General features: G+C 47.2%; 1 protein-coding gene across 2 annotated transcripts; it reads right to left on the bottom strand.

The window, feature by feature from the left end:
• Nucleotides 1-309: 309 nt before the first annotated feature.
• On the bottom strand, nucleotides 310-12,511 carry LOC114589230 (voltage-gated potassium channel KCNC1-like). 2 transcript variants are annotated; one of them, XM_077922214.1, is made up of 4 exons: nucleotides 12,197-12,511; nucleotides 5,935-6,105; nucleotides 3,250-3,763; nucleotides 310-2,321 (listed from the first exon to the last, which is right to left on the bottom strand). In XM_077922214.1, the coding sequence occupies exons 3-4, from the start codon at nucleotides 3,724-3,726 to the stop codon at nucleotides 1,488-1,490; spliced, it is 1,311 nt and encodes a 436-aa protein (XP_077778340.1). In that variant the 5' UTR covers nucleotides 3,727-3,763; nucleotides 5,935-6,105; nucleotides 12,197-12,511; the 3' UTR covers nucleotides 310-1,487. The 2 variants fall into 2 exon arrangements, with proteins under 2 accessions (XP_077778340.1, XP_028571266.2); XM_028715433.2 differs by lacking the exon at nucleotides 5,935-6,105.
• Nucleotides 12,512-13,229: the final 718 nt, after the last annotated feature.

Here is a 13,229-nt window from a genome sequence, read left to right as displayed (position 1 = left end):
ATATCTATCATGGTCCATACACACATGCAGAGTGTTACAGTAATCAGGGAACGGACACATATGCCAGGAGACTGGCATCTGACTGTAAAAAACAGATGCCACTGGATGCATGTGGGAACCTGCCCACAGTACAGATCACATGTTCTATGCCCAGATTGGCAGATCAGACCCTAAATCAGGGCCTAAATACACCTGTGTGGTTAGCAAGCTCTGGATCTCACAGGAAACTGAGTGCAAATGGTCACATGGTGCACCTGTGTCCAGATAAAAATAATTAGAGAAACAGATATATATCCTTCTGAGACCAGACAGTTTAAAAGTATTTTTCTTTACTAGCAAAATCTTAATCCTGTTGCAGAATGTAAGATTAATCATGGAGTTGATACAAAAACATAGAGAATGAGCAAAATGTATAACATACACAATTTTGCCTTACCAGAGCTCTATAAGCAGGCAAAGTGGTGAATTTTCCACAAGAAAACTCCAAATTCCAGTAACAGCAGCTTACCTTTTTATAAAGTTTTGAAACACACCTAACCATGTAAATATGTTCTATTTCATTACATAGGTTAAGCACCTCTCTCATGTTCTGAAATTAATTGCCAATTAATGTAAAACTTTCTAAGCTTGATCAAATGCCATTTTGATGTAACTTTTAAGTCCTACAAAACATATTGAGATAAATCATATAATTACCTTTTCCTGAAAAAAATGAAGCTTTAAAAAAAGTACATTGCTTTATATTTTAATCTTAACCAAATTCCAGATATCAGGCGTGTCAGAAGGAAAATAAATTGATATGGATTTATATATGATTTTTATATATAGTAGTAACTTTGTATTAGTTAATTAGCATTTTTATATGTAACTGTGTATTTTTGTAATATTTTGTTTAAGTTGTCTATTGCTCTTTTGGTTTTTGTACGCCACGTAGAGATATTTTTCATATGTTTAGTGGTATAAAAAACCTACAACTATGGGATGATCAGCAGAAAAAAAAATCAGCTCTTGTGGACTTTTGACATGGGTGCTGGCAGCTGCCAGAACCTCAATTGCCTCCAAATGGAAAAAGTTGCAAGGCTTGAGACTTTCACTTTGGTATAAAAATATGTGGAATTTATCACTAGCTGCAAAAACTGATAAATCACGTGTTGCCAAAGGCTTGGAGGACCCAGAAAAATCATGGGCTGTTGGGTGGGATTTTATCTTATGTACAAAAAATACAGACACACAGGACTGCCTCTCTTCAGGGCAACATGAAACTGGTGGTGGTCTTAAATACCCCACCAACCTAAAATTAAGTCTCTCCTGAATATACTGTGCTGCTTTTTTGTACTTCTATTATTTTTGTTGCATTGGTTTATTTATTTATTTTTTAACTTCAATAAAATGCTTTCTTGAAAAGCTTCTGTGATGTGCCAGGGAGCTATTTGGAAGCCTTTTTTTCTCTTCCTACAGAAAACAGGGGATGTGATGCTCAGGAGTCCTCAGGACAACAGCGTCACTGCTTCCATTGCTTTCCTCTTCCTCCTCTCCTTGATCACAGCAGCATCATAACACCCCTTGAAACTGAATAGAAAGATCGGGACTGGGACAACGATAGTCAGCACACCACAGAGTGCAGTGCAAGCTGCTATCACTTGGCCGGTGACACTGACAGGGACAAGTTCTCCATACCCTACAGTGGTCAGAGTGATGACCGCCCACCAGAAGGCCTGGCCAATGTCATGGAACCCTATTTTAAAGTTGGTACTCAGCAGCTCCCCATAAAAGCAGAGGGTGCCAAAGAAAAGGACCTCAGAAGCAAAAATCAACAAGAAAATGAGTATCTCTCTCAGGATGGATTTGAACATGCAAGGCAGCACCCTCAGCATCAGAGGTGTCTCCACGAGCCTCAATACCTTCAGGAGTTTGACGATGTAAATAATGCGGCACAGACCCAGCCACTGGACCAAAGGATGTGACTCCTGAGGGTGTGGCTCCTGTGAAGGTCTGGCCAAGGACAGCTCAATGTAAACTGGGAACAGGGAGAGGAGATCAGCGATGTTCAGAGGGTTCTTCAGGAATTTCTTCAAATCTGGGCAGCACATGATCCGTACGAAGAACTCAGCCGTGAAGCAGAGGATGAAGAAAAGCTCAAGGTGGAGGAGGTAGGGGGGCACTTCGTAGGAATAGGCAGAGGGAAAGAAGTGATGGTAGTAATGGTGGTGGTGGCTCTCTATAGTATGGTCTGGGGTGATGTTTTTTATGAACCCCTTGGACTCCTCACAGAGGATGATGATGATGGCGATGGTGAACAACAGAGAAACAACTGCCAAACCCTGCAAAGATAAAGGAAGGGTGAACATAGGAAAATGGGCCCACTGGTTTATATTTATATAACTAACTATAACTAAATATTATATATATGCACACACTGTATTTATTACATTTATTGGTAACTTTTTGTTGCCAAAGGCAACTCACAAACTAACTAACTAATTAAAACCTACATAGATGCATTTAAAAAAAACACAACACGTTAAAAGAATACATTAAAGTAATACAATGGAACATCCCACCTAAGAGGCCACAGATATTCAGAGGCCAAAAGTCTGGTTAAAGAGGAAGGGTTTTGCTAGGCACGGGAAGACATATAACAAAGGTGCCACCTACTCTCACGTGTTTGTTAACTTTTCCTACATTCACGTATCAGATTCTGCCCCTTTGGCTATAGAAGAGCCCACATGAACACCAATAAAAGAAAGTTCTTTTTGAAGCAGTAAATATGGAACTCGGTACTTTAGGAGGCCAACACAGATGGCTTTAGAAGAGGACTGGACAAAATCATGGAGAACAAGGTTGTCAATGGCTAGCAGCCATGATAGCTAAGCTCTGCCTCCACAGTTGGCAGCAGATATGCTTCTGAATACTAGTTTCTGGGGAGGGCACTTGTGCTCAGATCCTGATAGCAAGTTTCTCAGAGGCATCTGGTAGTGTAACGTATTCTGCACAATTTATTATAAAATGCTATTCTGAATAATGCTTGTTATAGGGTGGCAGGTGCTAGAGTTTATGGAGTTTGTGGAGTCCAGGTGGTGGTGGGAGAAATTGCTGCCTTAGAGGAAGTTTGGTATATACAGCACCAAGTTAATTTGCAGAGTTGGGTTTTACATTCCCAATACTTGACCAGTCCCCTTAGCCCCTCTCTCCACCTTCCCCTGGCAAGTCACAGAGCCAAGTCTGGCACTTATCAAGCACATTCCTTACCATTGAACGTTTAGAGGAATGGGGCTTTTCAAAGAGATCCCACAATTTGGCCCGCCACCGGGCATACTGACAGCCACTCCTTCTTTCTTCCTGGATCAGGAGACCCTGGTCATTGTCTTGCTCATCGACAATCCCAATGTCGTGCACCTCCTCTTGGGACCCTCTCCAGCAACAGGGGGCCAGCTGGGTGCCTGTGAGCCCCCAGAAATCCAGCTCTTCCTCAAAGGCAGATTCACAGACACCTGCAGGGCAATGGAGTTGCTTTGTGCTGTAGTAGTTCAGCACCTGCCCAAACAGCCGGCCACTCCGATCAAAGAAGAACTCCTGGGTGCTAGGGTCATGGTCATGTTTTGTGTTGGCCTGGGGCTCTGTGAGGCTCCACAGTTTGGTCCCTGGGAAAGCCTGCAGGGTGCTAAGGTACGTTTCATAGCGTATGCCTCCAACGTTCAGAATGACATTTCCGGCGGAGACCTCCATCTGTCTGATGGTGGTCCAACTGGCTTCTTGCAACAACCTGGGAAGATTCAGAAAGGGGCTTAGTCAACAAAATTACAGTTTTGAATACTGCTACAAGCCACCCCAGTCTCTGCAGCAGTGCAAGATTCCAGAGGTTCCAGGCCCTTACCCAGGGTAATGTTTGGTGTTTTTATTTTTATATGTGTTTATTTTATTTTTATATGTGTTGGAAGCCACCCAGAGTGGCTGGGAAAACCCATGCAAGATGGGTAGGGTATAAATATAATAAATAATAACAAGGCACAGTGGAGACGGTGGTGTCTTTATGATATATGGTTTATTTACACATATTTGCAATCAGAATCTACGATGGAGAGACTCCCAGCAATACACTCCCAAGAGGTTCTCTTGCTTCCCTTGTGATGGACAGCAGAGCCAGACCAGAGTCTGGTGATGCAGTTCCTCAGAATTCCACCAGAGTGCTGGAGCCTCTCTCTGATTGGCTACCAAGACAGTTGGCTGGGGTGGGGTGGAGGGTGGAGCCAACACTTTGCGAGGGAAAATAAAAGGAGCCATTTCTGAGGGAGTTTTCAGATACCGCGTTTAGTTTGAGAGGAAGAAAGGGTGTTGGTCTAGGGGAGAGAGAGTTTGTCCTGAGTAGAAACATCCACTCTGAGGAAAATATCTAAAGCTAGAGAAAGGAGTCTCTGAGCTCGGCGTGAAGGGCAGCGTGTAGTGTGTCCTGTGAGAGTATCAGGCCAGAAGTTAACTGGGAAGGCCGAGTTTGAGCCAGGAGAAGTAGAAGCTGTGTGGATACAGTGTACTTGGGTCTCATTCCAGTCAGGAGTGGAGAGATCTAAAAAGAGAAGACTCCCAAAACAGTTTAAAAGGGGCATGGTGATCCCCTGAGCTGCTGTACCATTTCGAGTACCTCAGGAGTGGGATGGGCAAATGGCTGGGTAACTGACAGAAAGCACCATCTTGTTGAAGAACCAAAGTATTAAGCGGCAACACCTATGCAACCACTGAGTTAAGAACTGAAGTGAAATAACATGAAATAAGCGGAGCATTTACCATCTAGTCTAGGAACCTGTAACATCTACCTGAAGTGTAATAACTGAACATAAACATCTGAAGTTTTAACAGAATCTGTGCTTGATTAGAAGCCTGAAACATCCATTAGATTTAGTATAATTGTTAATAGGTTTGCTGTTTCCTGAATGACCATTATCTCCTGATATATCCTTTGTTTCTAGTTTCTACCAACCTTTATTGGCATAAGTTGAAATAGTAAAATCATAAAACCATACAAAGCTATCCTTTGTTTTATCCACTTCATTCTGTAAAATAAATGTTTCTTACAGTATTTGTTCAACTTTTGCCTGAGTCTCTAAGTAGCTAAGATTTCCCTTACACAAAACCCAAAAGATAAACCATTACAGTGGTGCCCCGCAAGATGAATGCCTCGCAAGACGAAAAACTCGCTAGATGAAAGAGTTTTCCGTTTTTTGAGTTGTTCCGCAAGACGAATTTCCCTATGGGCTTGCTTTGCAAGACGAAACGTCTTGCGAGTTCTTGCGAGTTTGTTTCCTTTTTCTTAAAACCGCTAAGCCGTTAATAGCCGCTAAGCCGCTAATAGCCGCTAAGCCGCTAATAGCCGTGCTTCGCAAGACGAAAAAACCACAAGACGAAGAGACTCGCGGAACGGATTAATTTCGTCTTGCGAGGCACCACTGTATTATAGGGTGTGTACGTAATTTGGATCTGCCACAATTGGTATATGGTGGTGGGATCTGCTACATCTCCCTAGGCACACCAGCCTTGGATCCAAAACAGAAATCAGCCATGCTCTCGGTCTCCTTTTATAGCCTGTCACAGTTTTGCTTGCACATCACTGCCACTCTAAAAACTCTGGCCTAGTGACTCCTTCTACTTACTTATTTTGAGGGAGGAGGGTCTCATACCCCTCTGCTGTCCAGCACAAAGTACCGTAACTGTGTTGTTAATCACCCATCTCCCTGCCCCTTTCTCAGGCTTTGTTCCCCTACTACCCACACTCAGCAAGAGGTTACCAGGCTGGCCTGGCTTGCATTTTTAATGTATGCATTGAACCCAGGTGTTCAGTGCTTGGCATAGTTTAACTCCCCAAACTGATTAATTCTAACTTATTGGACCCAGGAATTTAGAATATCTCGTACTGTGCAAACTCATAACAATGCAATAACTTACCAGAGAACTCAGGGTTCTTGCCCTTGGGGTGGGGGGGAGTTTTTGAGGTGGCTCCTCAGCAAAGGGTGGACCAGCTAAATATATTTACAGGACGAATGCATCTTACGGATGTTTAATTTGCACGGTTCCAGCTACACGAAGGTGAAGCGAGACAAGCTGAAATCCTGCAAGCTGAATGCAAGTTAAATGCATGTTGTATTTGTCATTGTTATGAGAATTATAAGGTCTAAGATATAAAATAAATGTTCATAAATGTACCAGGAAAACGCATACATAAATATATAAATCACATGTCTGAAACAGTACAGGAAAACATCCTAAAGCCATTTTGACTCTTTCGGTGACCTCAAATATTTGGATAGAAATGGGAAAAGCTCACCGGGCAGGGCTCACCTGGGCCAGCCCTTGACCCACCCTCACCCAGGGAGGACAATGGCCAGCCGGCTGGGGGTGGGCCTAAGGCCAAAGAAAAGAAGCTGACCCCGTTGTCCAAGCCTCTTTCGCTGTTCTTCCTTCCAGGATCAAGATCATCAGGAGTGTGTCAAGATGGCTGGATTGAGGTAAGTAACCGGCTTCTTTGCGTTTTGCCTGGATTGGGGGGGGGGGGGGCTTGGCCCCTCCGCCAGGCTAGGCCACATTTTGCAGCCTTCTTTCTTTCTGCGTTCTCGGTTTTCAGCTTTTTGTCCGGTGGTGGTGTAGGTTGGCGCTTGGGCCCATCTGCCGCCGCTCACCGCAGGAGGGGGCGCTCCAGCAGCCCCAGGGGGGGTGGGCATCCCAGTTTGTTTTAACCCGTGTGGCGGCCTTTATTTTGTGGCGGCGCTGGGGAGGGGGCACAAGGCTCCCCTGCTGCTGCCATCCGGCTGGGCCGCAGGGGTAGCCTGCTTGGTTTTTTGCAGTGGGGGGGGCATGGCTCTCAGCTGCCGCCATCCACTGGCCCGAGCGGGTGGCACGGGCCCCAGCTAGGCCGCAGGGGTGGCCTGCTGTTCTTTGTAGCAGCGCGGGGGGGGGGCATTGCTCCCCCGCCACCAGCTGCTGGCCTTTGACCCACCCTTGGCCAAAGAAAAGAGGCTGACCCCGTTGTCCAAGCCGCTTTTGCTGTTCTTCCTTCTAGGATCACCCACTCACTTTCCCTCAAATTAATAATTTCTTGCTTCGATATTCATCCTAGATCAGCGGTCTTCAAGTTAATGATTCTTTTCCTTACAGGCTAATATTATGCATTCCAGGTCAGTGGGCGCTTCTGCAGTCGTAAGAAGGTTGCTGTATTCAGAACCGGGAAGGAATTTTCCATGCATTGGCAGGTTTTGCCTTCTCCGTGGCATTTCGTCACAACTTTGGCGGTTTCAGGCCTTGGAAGGGTATCTTTTAGTCTAACATCAAGTCGGGTGGGGGGTGTATTCATGCTCCCTCCCCATGCGGCAGCGCTTGCAGGGCCCGTTAAAGGGCAAAAACCAGGAGTCCCTGGCCCTAGAGCAGCGGGATGTAGGTCAAACTCCTAGGACGAGGTCGGTGGAAGGGCATGCTGTGTAAGTTTGCGCTTTGCAATCCCCTCTCACTGGGCCTCATCTGCCCGTATATCTTCAGCCAGGCAGGCTGAGAGGGTTACCTGCCAAGGCCTGTGCCAAGTTTCCCACTTCTGAAGCTCAATAAAGTTGTGGCCAATTTGAACCCATACTCTGGTCTCTTATCTCATCATTTGGAGTAAAGGGGTAGGCACCACAGACAGGGTTTAGCGCATGTGCCCACAAATCCTGCCTTAAGGGCACATTTGGGTATGAATAGGGAGAGCCTGTGACCTGAAATCAGGAATTACTGTATTTTTTGCCCTATAGGACGGACTTTTTCCCCTCCAAAAATGAAGGGGAAATCTGGGTGCGTCCTATGGGGCAAATGCAGGCTTTCGCTGAAGCTTGGAGAGCGAGAGGGGTCGGTGCGCACCGACCCCTCTCGCTCTCCAGGCTTCAGGAAGACATCCGCAGCCTAGGCAGCCCTGCGGGAGGTCCCGCAGGGCTGCCTAGGCTGCTGATAGCAGCCTGCTTCCTGGAGCGTCGGGCGCCCTGAAAGCAGAGCGCCCGGCGCTTCGGGAACACATCCGCAGCCTAGGCAGCCCTGCGGGAGATCCCGCAGGGCTGTCTAGGCTGCGGATAGCAGCCTGCCACCCGGCGGGCGGGGCACCCTGAAGCTGAGCGCCCCTCATGCCGGGCATACTTCCGCAGCATGGGGAGCCCTGCAGGACTTCCCCGCAGGGCTCCCCACGCCGCAGATAGCAGCCTGCCACCCAGCGGGCGGGGCGCCCTGAAGCAGAGTGCCCCGCCCGCTGGACAGACATCCGCAGCGTGGGGAGCCCTGCAGGAGTTCCCTGCAGGGCTCCCCACGCTGTGGATAGCAGCCTGCCGCCCGGCAGGCGGGGTGCCCTCAAGCAGAGCGCCCCGCCCGCCGGACAGACATCCGCAGCGTGGGGAGCCCTGCAGGAGTTCCCCGCAGGGCTCCCCATGCTGTGGATAGCAGCCTGCCGCCCGGCGGGCGGGGCGCCCTGAAGCAGAGCGCCCCTCGCGCCGGGCATACTTCCACAGCGTGGGGAGCCCTGCAGGAGTTCCCCGCAAGGCTCCCCACACTGTGGATAGCAGCCTGCCGCCCGGCGCACAGGGCACCCTCAAGCAGAGCGCCCCTCGCGCCGGGCATACATCCGCAGTGTGGGGAGCCCTGCAGGAGTTCCCCGCAGGGCTCCCCACACTGCGGATAGCAGCCTGCCGCCCGGCGGGCGGGGCACCCTGAAGCAGAGCGCCCCTCTTGCCGGGCATACATCTGCCAGCCCCACAAGCTCGGGGGACAGCAGGGAGGCGCAGCGCTGCCATCCCGCTGTTCCTCGACCTGGTTCGGTTTCCCCGACCTGCTTTTGGGGGGGGGGGGGGAATAAAGGAAAAAATTTTTTCCTTTATTTCCCCCCCAAAAAACTAGGTGCGTCCTATGGGACGGAGCGTCCTATGGGACGAAAAATATGGTAAGTATCATCACAAAAGAATGGCCAGGCTGTCCAGGGAAACCCATTAACAGGGTTCCTGCCAGCCAGGAAAGGGTGGCATTTTCAAACGTCTACAGTGGTACCTCACGTTACGAACTTCATTCATTCCAGAGGTCCGTTCTTAACTGAAACTGTTCTTAACCTGAGGTGTGTTTTCACTAATGGAGCCTCCCGCTTCTAACCTGCTGCTGGTGTATGATTTCCGTTCTCATCCAGGGACAAAGTTCTCAACCTGAGATACTACTTCTGGGTTAGCAGAGTTTGTAACCTGAAGTGTTTGTAACCTGAAGCGTTTGTAACCCGAGGTACCACTGTATAAGGGCTTGCTCACCATTGTTCTGGGTTCCTCCTCCCTCCTGCGTGGGGTGTGTGTGTGAGCACCCTGCTGCAACAGTTTAATAAAGATCAGGCTTGCTAGCTGCTTTGCTTCTCAATATTCTCTGGTTGGCCCCTCTGTTATTTTCTCCTACTGATAGAGAACCTACATAAGGACTCTATATGGCTCTTGGGTACCCCATGAGGGAAAAGGAGCAGTTTTTTTCTTATACAGTGGTGCCTCGCAAGACGAAATTAATCCGTTCCGCGAGTCTCTTCATCTTGCGGTTTTTTCGTCTTGCGAAGCACGGCTATTAGCGGCTATTAACGGCTTAGCGGCTTTAAGAAGAAGGAAACAAACTCGCAAGAACTCGCAAGACATTTCGCCTTGCGAAGCAAGCTCATGGGGAAATTTGTCTTGCGGAATGACTCAAAAAATGGAAAACCCTTTCGTCTAGCGAGTTTTTCGTCTTGCGAGGCATTCGTCTTGCGGGGCACCACTGTAACTTCATGCTTGAAAACAGTAACAACAAGAACAATAAAAGTTAAATGGGAACCAAGGCCTATGAGATCTCATGGGAACTTGGATGGATCCTTGAGATCTCACAATATCTCCTGGGAGCATCGCAGACCTGGCGTGCAGAGAGGACCTTCTTCCTGAGCAAGGCAGAGAGTCTGAAAGCTGGTTTTGCACAAGGAAATTCAGTAGTCCGTTAAAGTCTCTATTGGCCAATAACTGGCAAAATGCTGTATATCATTATTATTTTCTTTGAAATTCACTAGTTTTACAATGGATATTAAAAAAACAACAACAATGATACTATCAAGGAAGACAAAAACATATGCAAGATAGTTGAGTTCACTTCCAGACTGTAGGGCCCTGGCAATTTATATTGGCTTCCACGCCTCTTGGTGGCCCTGAGAGAACTTTGCAAACACACACACACAGAGTTCTGCTAGTTGTTGCTGGTGGTCTAGGGGCTGCTCCTGTACAGGTTAGAGAAAAACCAAAATGTTTCCACTAATATTGTGTAGCAATGCACCATCAGAGACCAGCCTGGCACAATTTAACAAAAACTACTTAGGCTAGTAGTTGCCAAACTTTTTTGGGCCACTGCCCCATGCCTCCATAAACTCATAAAAAGAACTTTTCAGAAGAACAGTTTGCATGATCTACTGAAGAGGATAATAGTGCAATAAAATTCATATTTAATCACACTTTTAATCAAAATTCAATCTATAGCTATGTTCCCCCCAAAAAACTAATTTGTAGGTATGAGTGCGTGTCACTGATGCAAACAAATAATGTTCTGATCTAATATTTCAGCTTAAAAAAAGGAATATACTTCAAAAAATATTGCATGAAAAATATTTCTCAGGAAAATATACCTACCCACACTTACCAAACATGCACAAACCTTCTCCTAATTAATGTATAAGAAAATCAATAAGCATTACCAACAGTTGTGAAAACTTAGAATTAAAAAAAATACAAACAGGACCAAAATACATAGCTTTGAGAGGGATAAAGGTAAAGGACCCCTGACAGTTAAGTCCAGTCACGAATGACTCTGGGGTTGCAGCGCTCATCTCGCTTTACTGGCTGAGGGAGCCAACATTTGTCCACAGACAGTTTTTCCGCGTCATGTGGCCAGCATGACCAAGCCACTTCTGGTGAAACCAGAGCAGTGCACAGAAACGCTATTTACCTTCCTACTGGAGCGGTACCTATTTATCTACTTGCACTTTGACGTGCTTTTGAACTGCTAGGTGGACAGGAGCAGGGACCAAGCAACGGGAGCTCAACCCGTCAAGGGGATTTGAACCGCCGACCTACTGATCAGTAAGTTCTAGGCTCTGTGGTTTAACCCACAGCCCCACCTGTGTCCCCTTGAGAGGGATAAGAGCAGTTAAACTTTAAATATAAAATGAGAAAGGTGCTTTGTTTCAGACTCTAGCGTGTCAATCATAAATAAGTGATTAATATGCTCAGAAAGGCTTGCCTTCGACCTCCTGCCACCCCCTTGCCTCTTAGCACCTCTCTAACTAATCCCCCCCAGGGGGCAGTATCATCAAATTTGGGAGCCACTGATTTAAGCAGAATATGTTTGACCCGCCTTTTCCAAGAACAGCTGCTCAGCTGTTAAATGCACCTCAAAAATCCATCTAGTTCCATTCATATTTATTCAAAAGTATTCTGGTCTACGTTATGCAGAATTGCACACCAAAAGATGGACCTTAGCTGGCCACTAAGTATGTCCTCATCAGCTTCCCAAAAGAATGAGCTGGGTTGCAAGAACTACAACCAGGTGATGGTGTCCTCCTCCACCCCCTCACTTATCTGCTAGGTAAGAGAACAAGGGCCAGGGTAGTGTGTGAGAGCTGAGCTGGAAGCTGGAGACACAGAGATATGCTTGCTCCGTGCTGGATCCAAAGCTGCAGCTAATAGAGAAGGGTGCTAATGCTGTGACCCCTTCTATCAAATGCTCAGGTTGTATATCTGACTAAATAATACAATAGATCCAAAAGACACCACAGTCTCTGCTGACTTTCATTCTAAGGAAACCAGACCTGCATAATCACAGGAACTCCTGGAGGCTCTGAGTTTGGGGTAGCATGTAACAATATATTCCTCCTTCCTGAGCAGGGAAGACACAGTATATCCGAGCACATCCCCTGGTGCATGAAAAGAAGTACGTGCAATGGCAAAGCTAGATAGCAGCCCTCAGGAGGTGCCACCACTGCAAATCGTGACTGTCATTTCTGCCTGCCTGTCTCTTCATGCCCTCCAAACCCACAACTTGAGTCTCATCACCAACCCCTTCTGTTGTCTGCTAAAAGCCCCCATTGCACCATACTACACACACACACACACACACATAACGTGAAGAATCCCAGAGAAAAAGCTACAGCGCCAGTTCTTACCTCCACAGTCCCGATGCAGTGGTGGGTGGAGAGAGAGAGAGAATGGGGAAGAATAAGCAGGCAGCAAAAGGACTGAGTGAGCTGTCTGCAAAACACGATGCCTCTAGGGGCCCAGTTCCAAGCCTAGAGATGTCAGATGCCAAGAAGCAAAGCCAGCCAATCCAACAGAAAAACTATTTGAGTGTGTGTAATGCACACCCTCCGCTCTGCTCCCCTAACATACCTTCCTATCAGCAACAACCAGCTATTATTTAGTGGACCATTTATAAATAAGCCAGTAACTCCCTTGCCACCCACAGTTCCTGAAAGAGCTCTGGCCTCTTGGAAATGGGCAGAGTTCAAACTCTCTTGGCTCAATTCAAAGCAGATTTGTTGTGCAACAAGGCGGCAGGGGGCTGGAGGGATGGTGAGGAAATGAAGCAAGAACAAATTGTTTTGTTCTTGCCTTTTCTGCTCAACTTGGCCGCCTCTCTCTGGTTAACTTCTTCCTCCTGGTGAAGAAGATGATGGGCAAATGAGGGTATTTTCACAGCCAAGGTTTTGAAACTGGCCATCTGGGGTGCCTTGGGTTTCTGATGGGAATATATAGCAGAATGTTCACCAGAATGTGTCTTTTCTCTTATACATAACCCACATCTAGATCTGAGCATAATGAAGCTCACTGGGTGATTTAGGGGCCAGTCCTCACAGGGTTGTTGTGGGAAAAACATGGGCAAGGGGAGACAGTGATGTCCAAACTTTTTTCAAAGAGGGCCAGATTTGATGAAGTAAAGGACCATGGGGGCTGACCAAAGTTGTTGAGCTTCTTTTAGGATTAAAGTTGTTGAGCTTCAATCGCACCTCCCACAGACCAAGCTGGAATCCTTGAAAGCGTTGCTGGAGGCATCGCTCGGAGTTAAAAAGACCACCCTTCGCCAGGTGCAATCCCTATTTTTGCATGTAGGGTAGTTGCACCAGGCCATGCCTTTTGTGCCTGCCTGGCATGGCTCATGGCCAGAGAGGTAGCCCCTCACCATCGCATTAGGGTGACAAA

Source organism: Podarcis muralis, chromosome Z (genome assembly GCF_964188315.1).
Source record: "Podarcis muralis chromosome Z, rPodMur119.hap1.1, whole genome shotgun sequence".
Classification (NCBI taxonomy): Eukaryota; Metazoa; Chordata; class Lepidosauria; order Squamata; family Lacertidae; genus Podarcis; species Podarcis muralis.
Note: the sequence above shows the minus strand (reverse complement) of the source record. Positions and strands in the feature narration are given on the sequence as shown.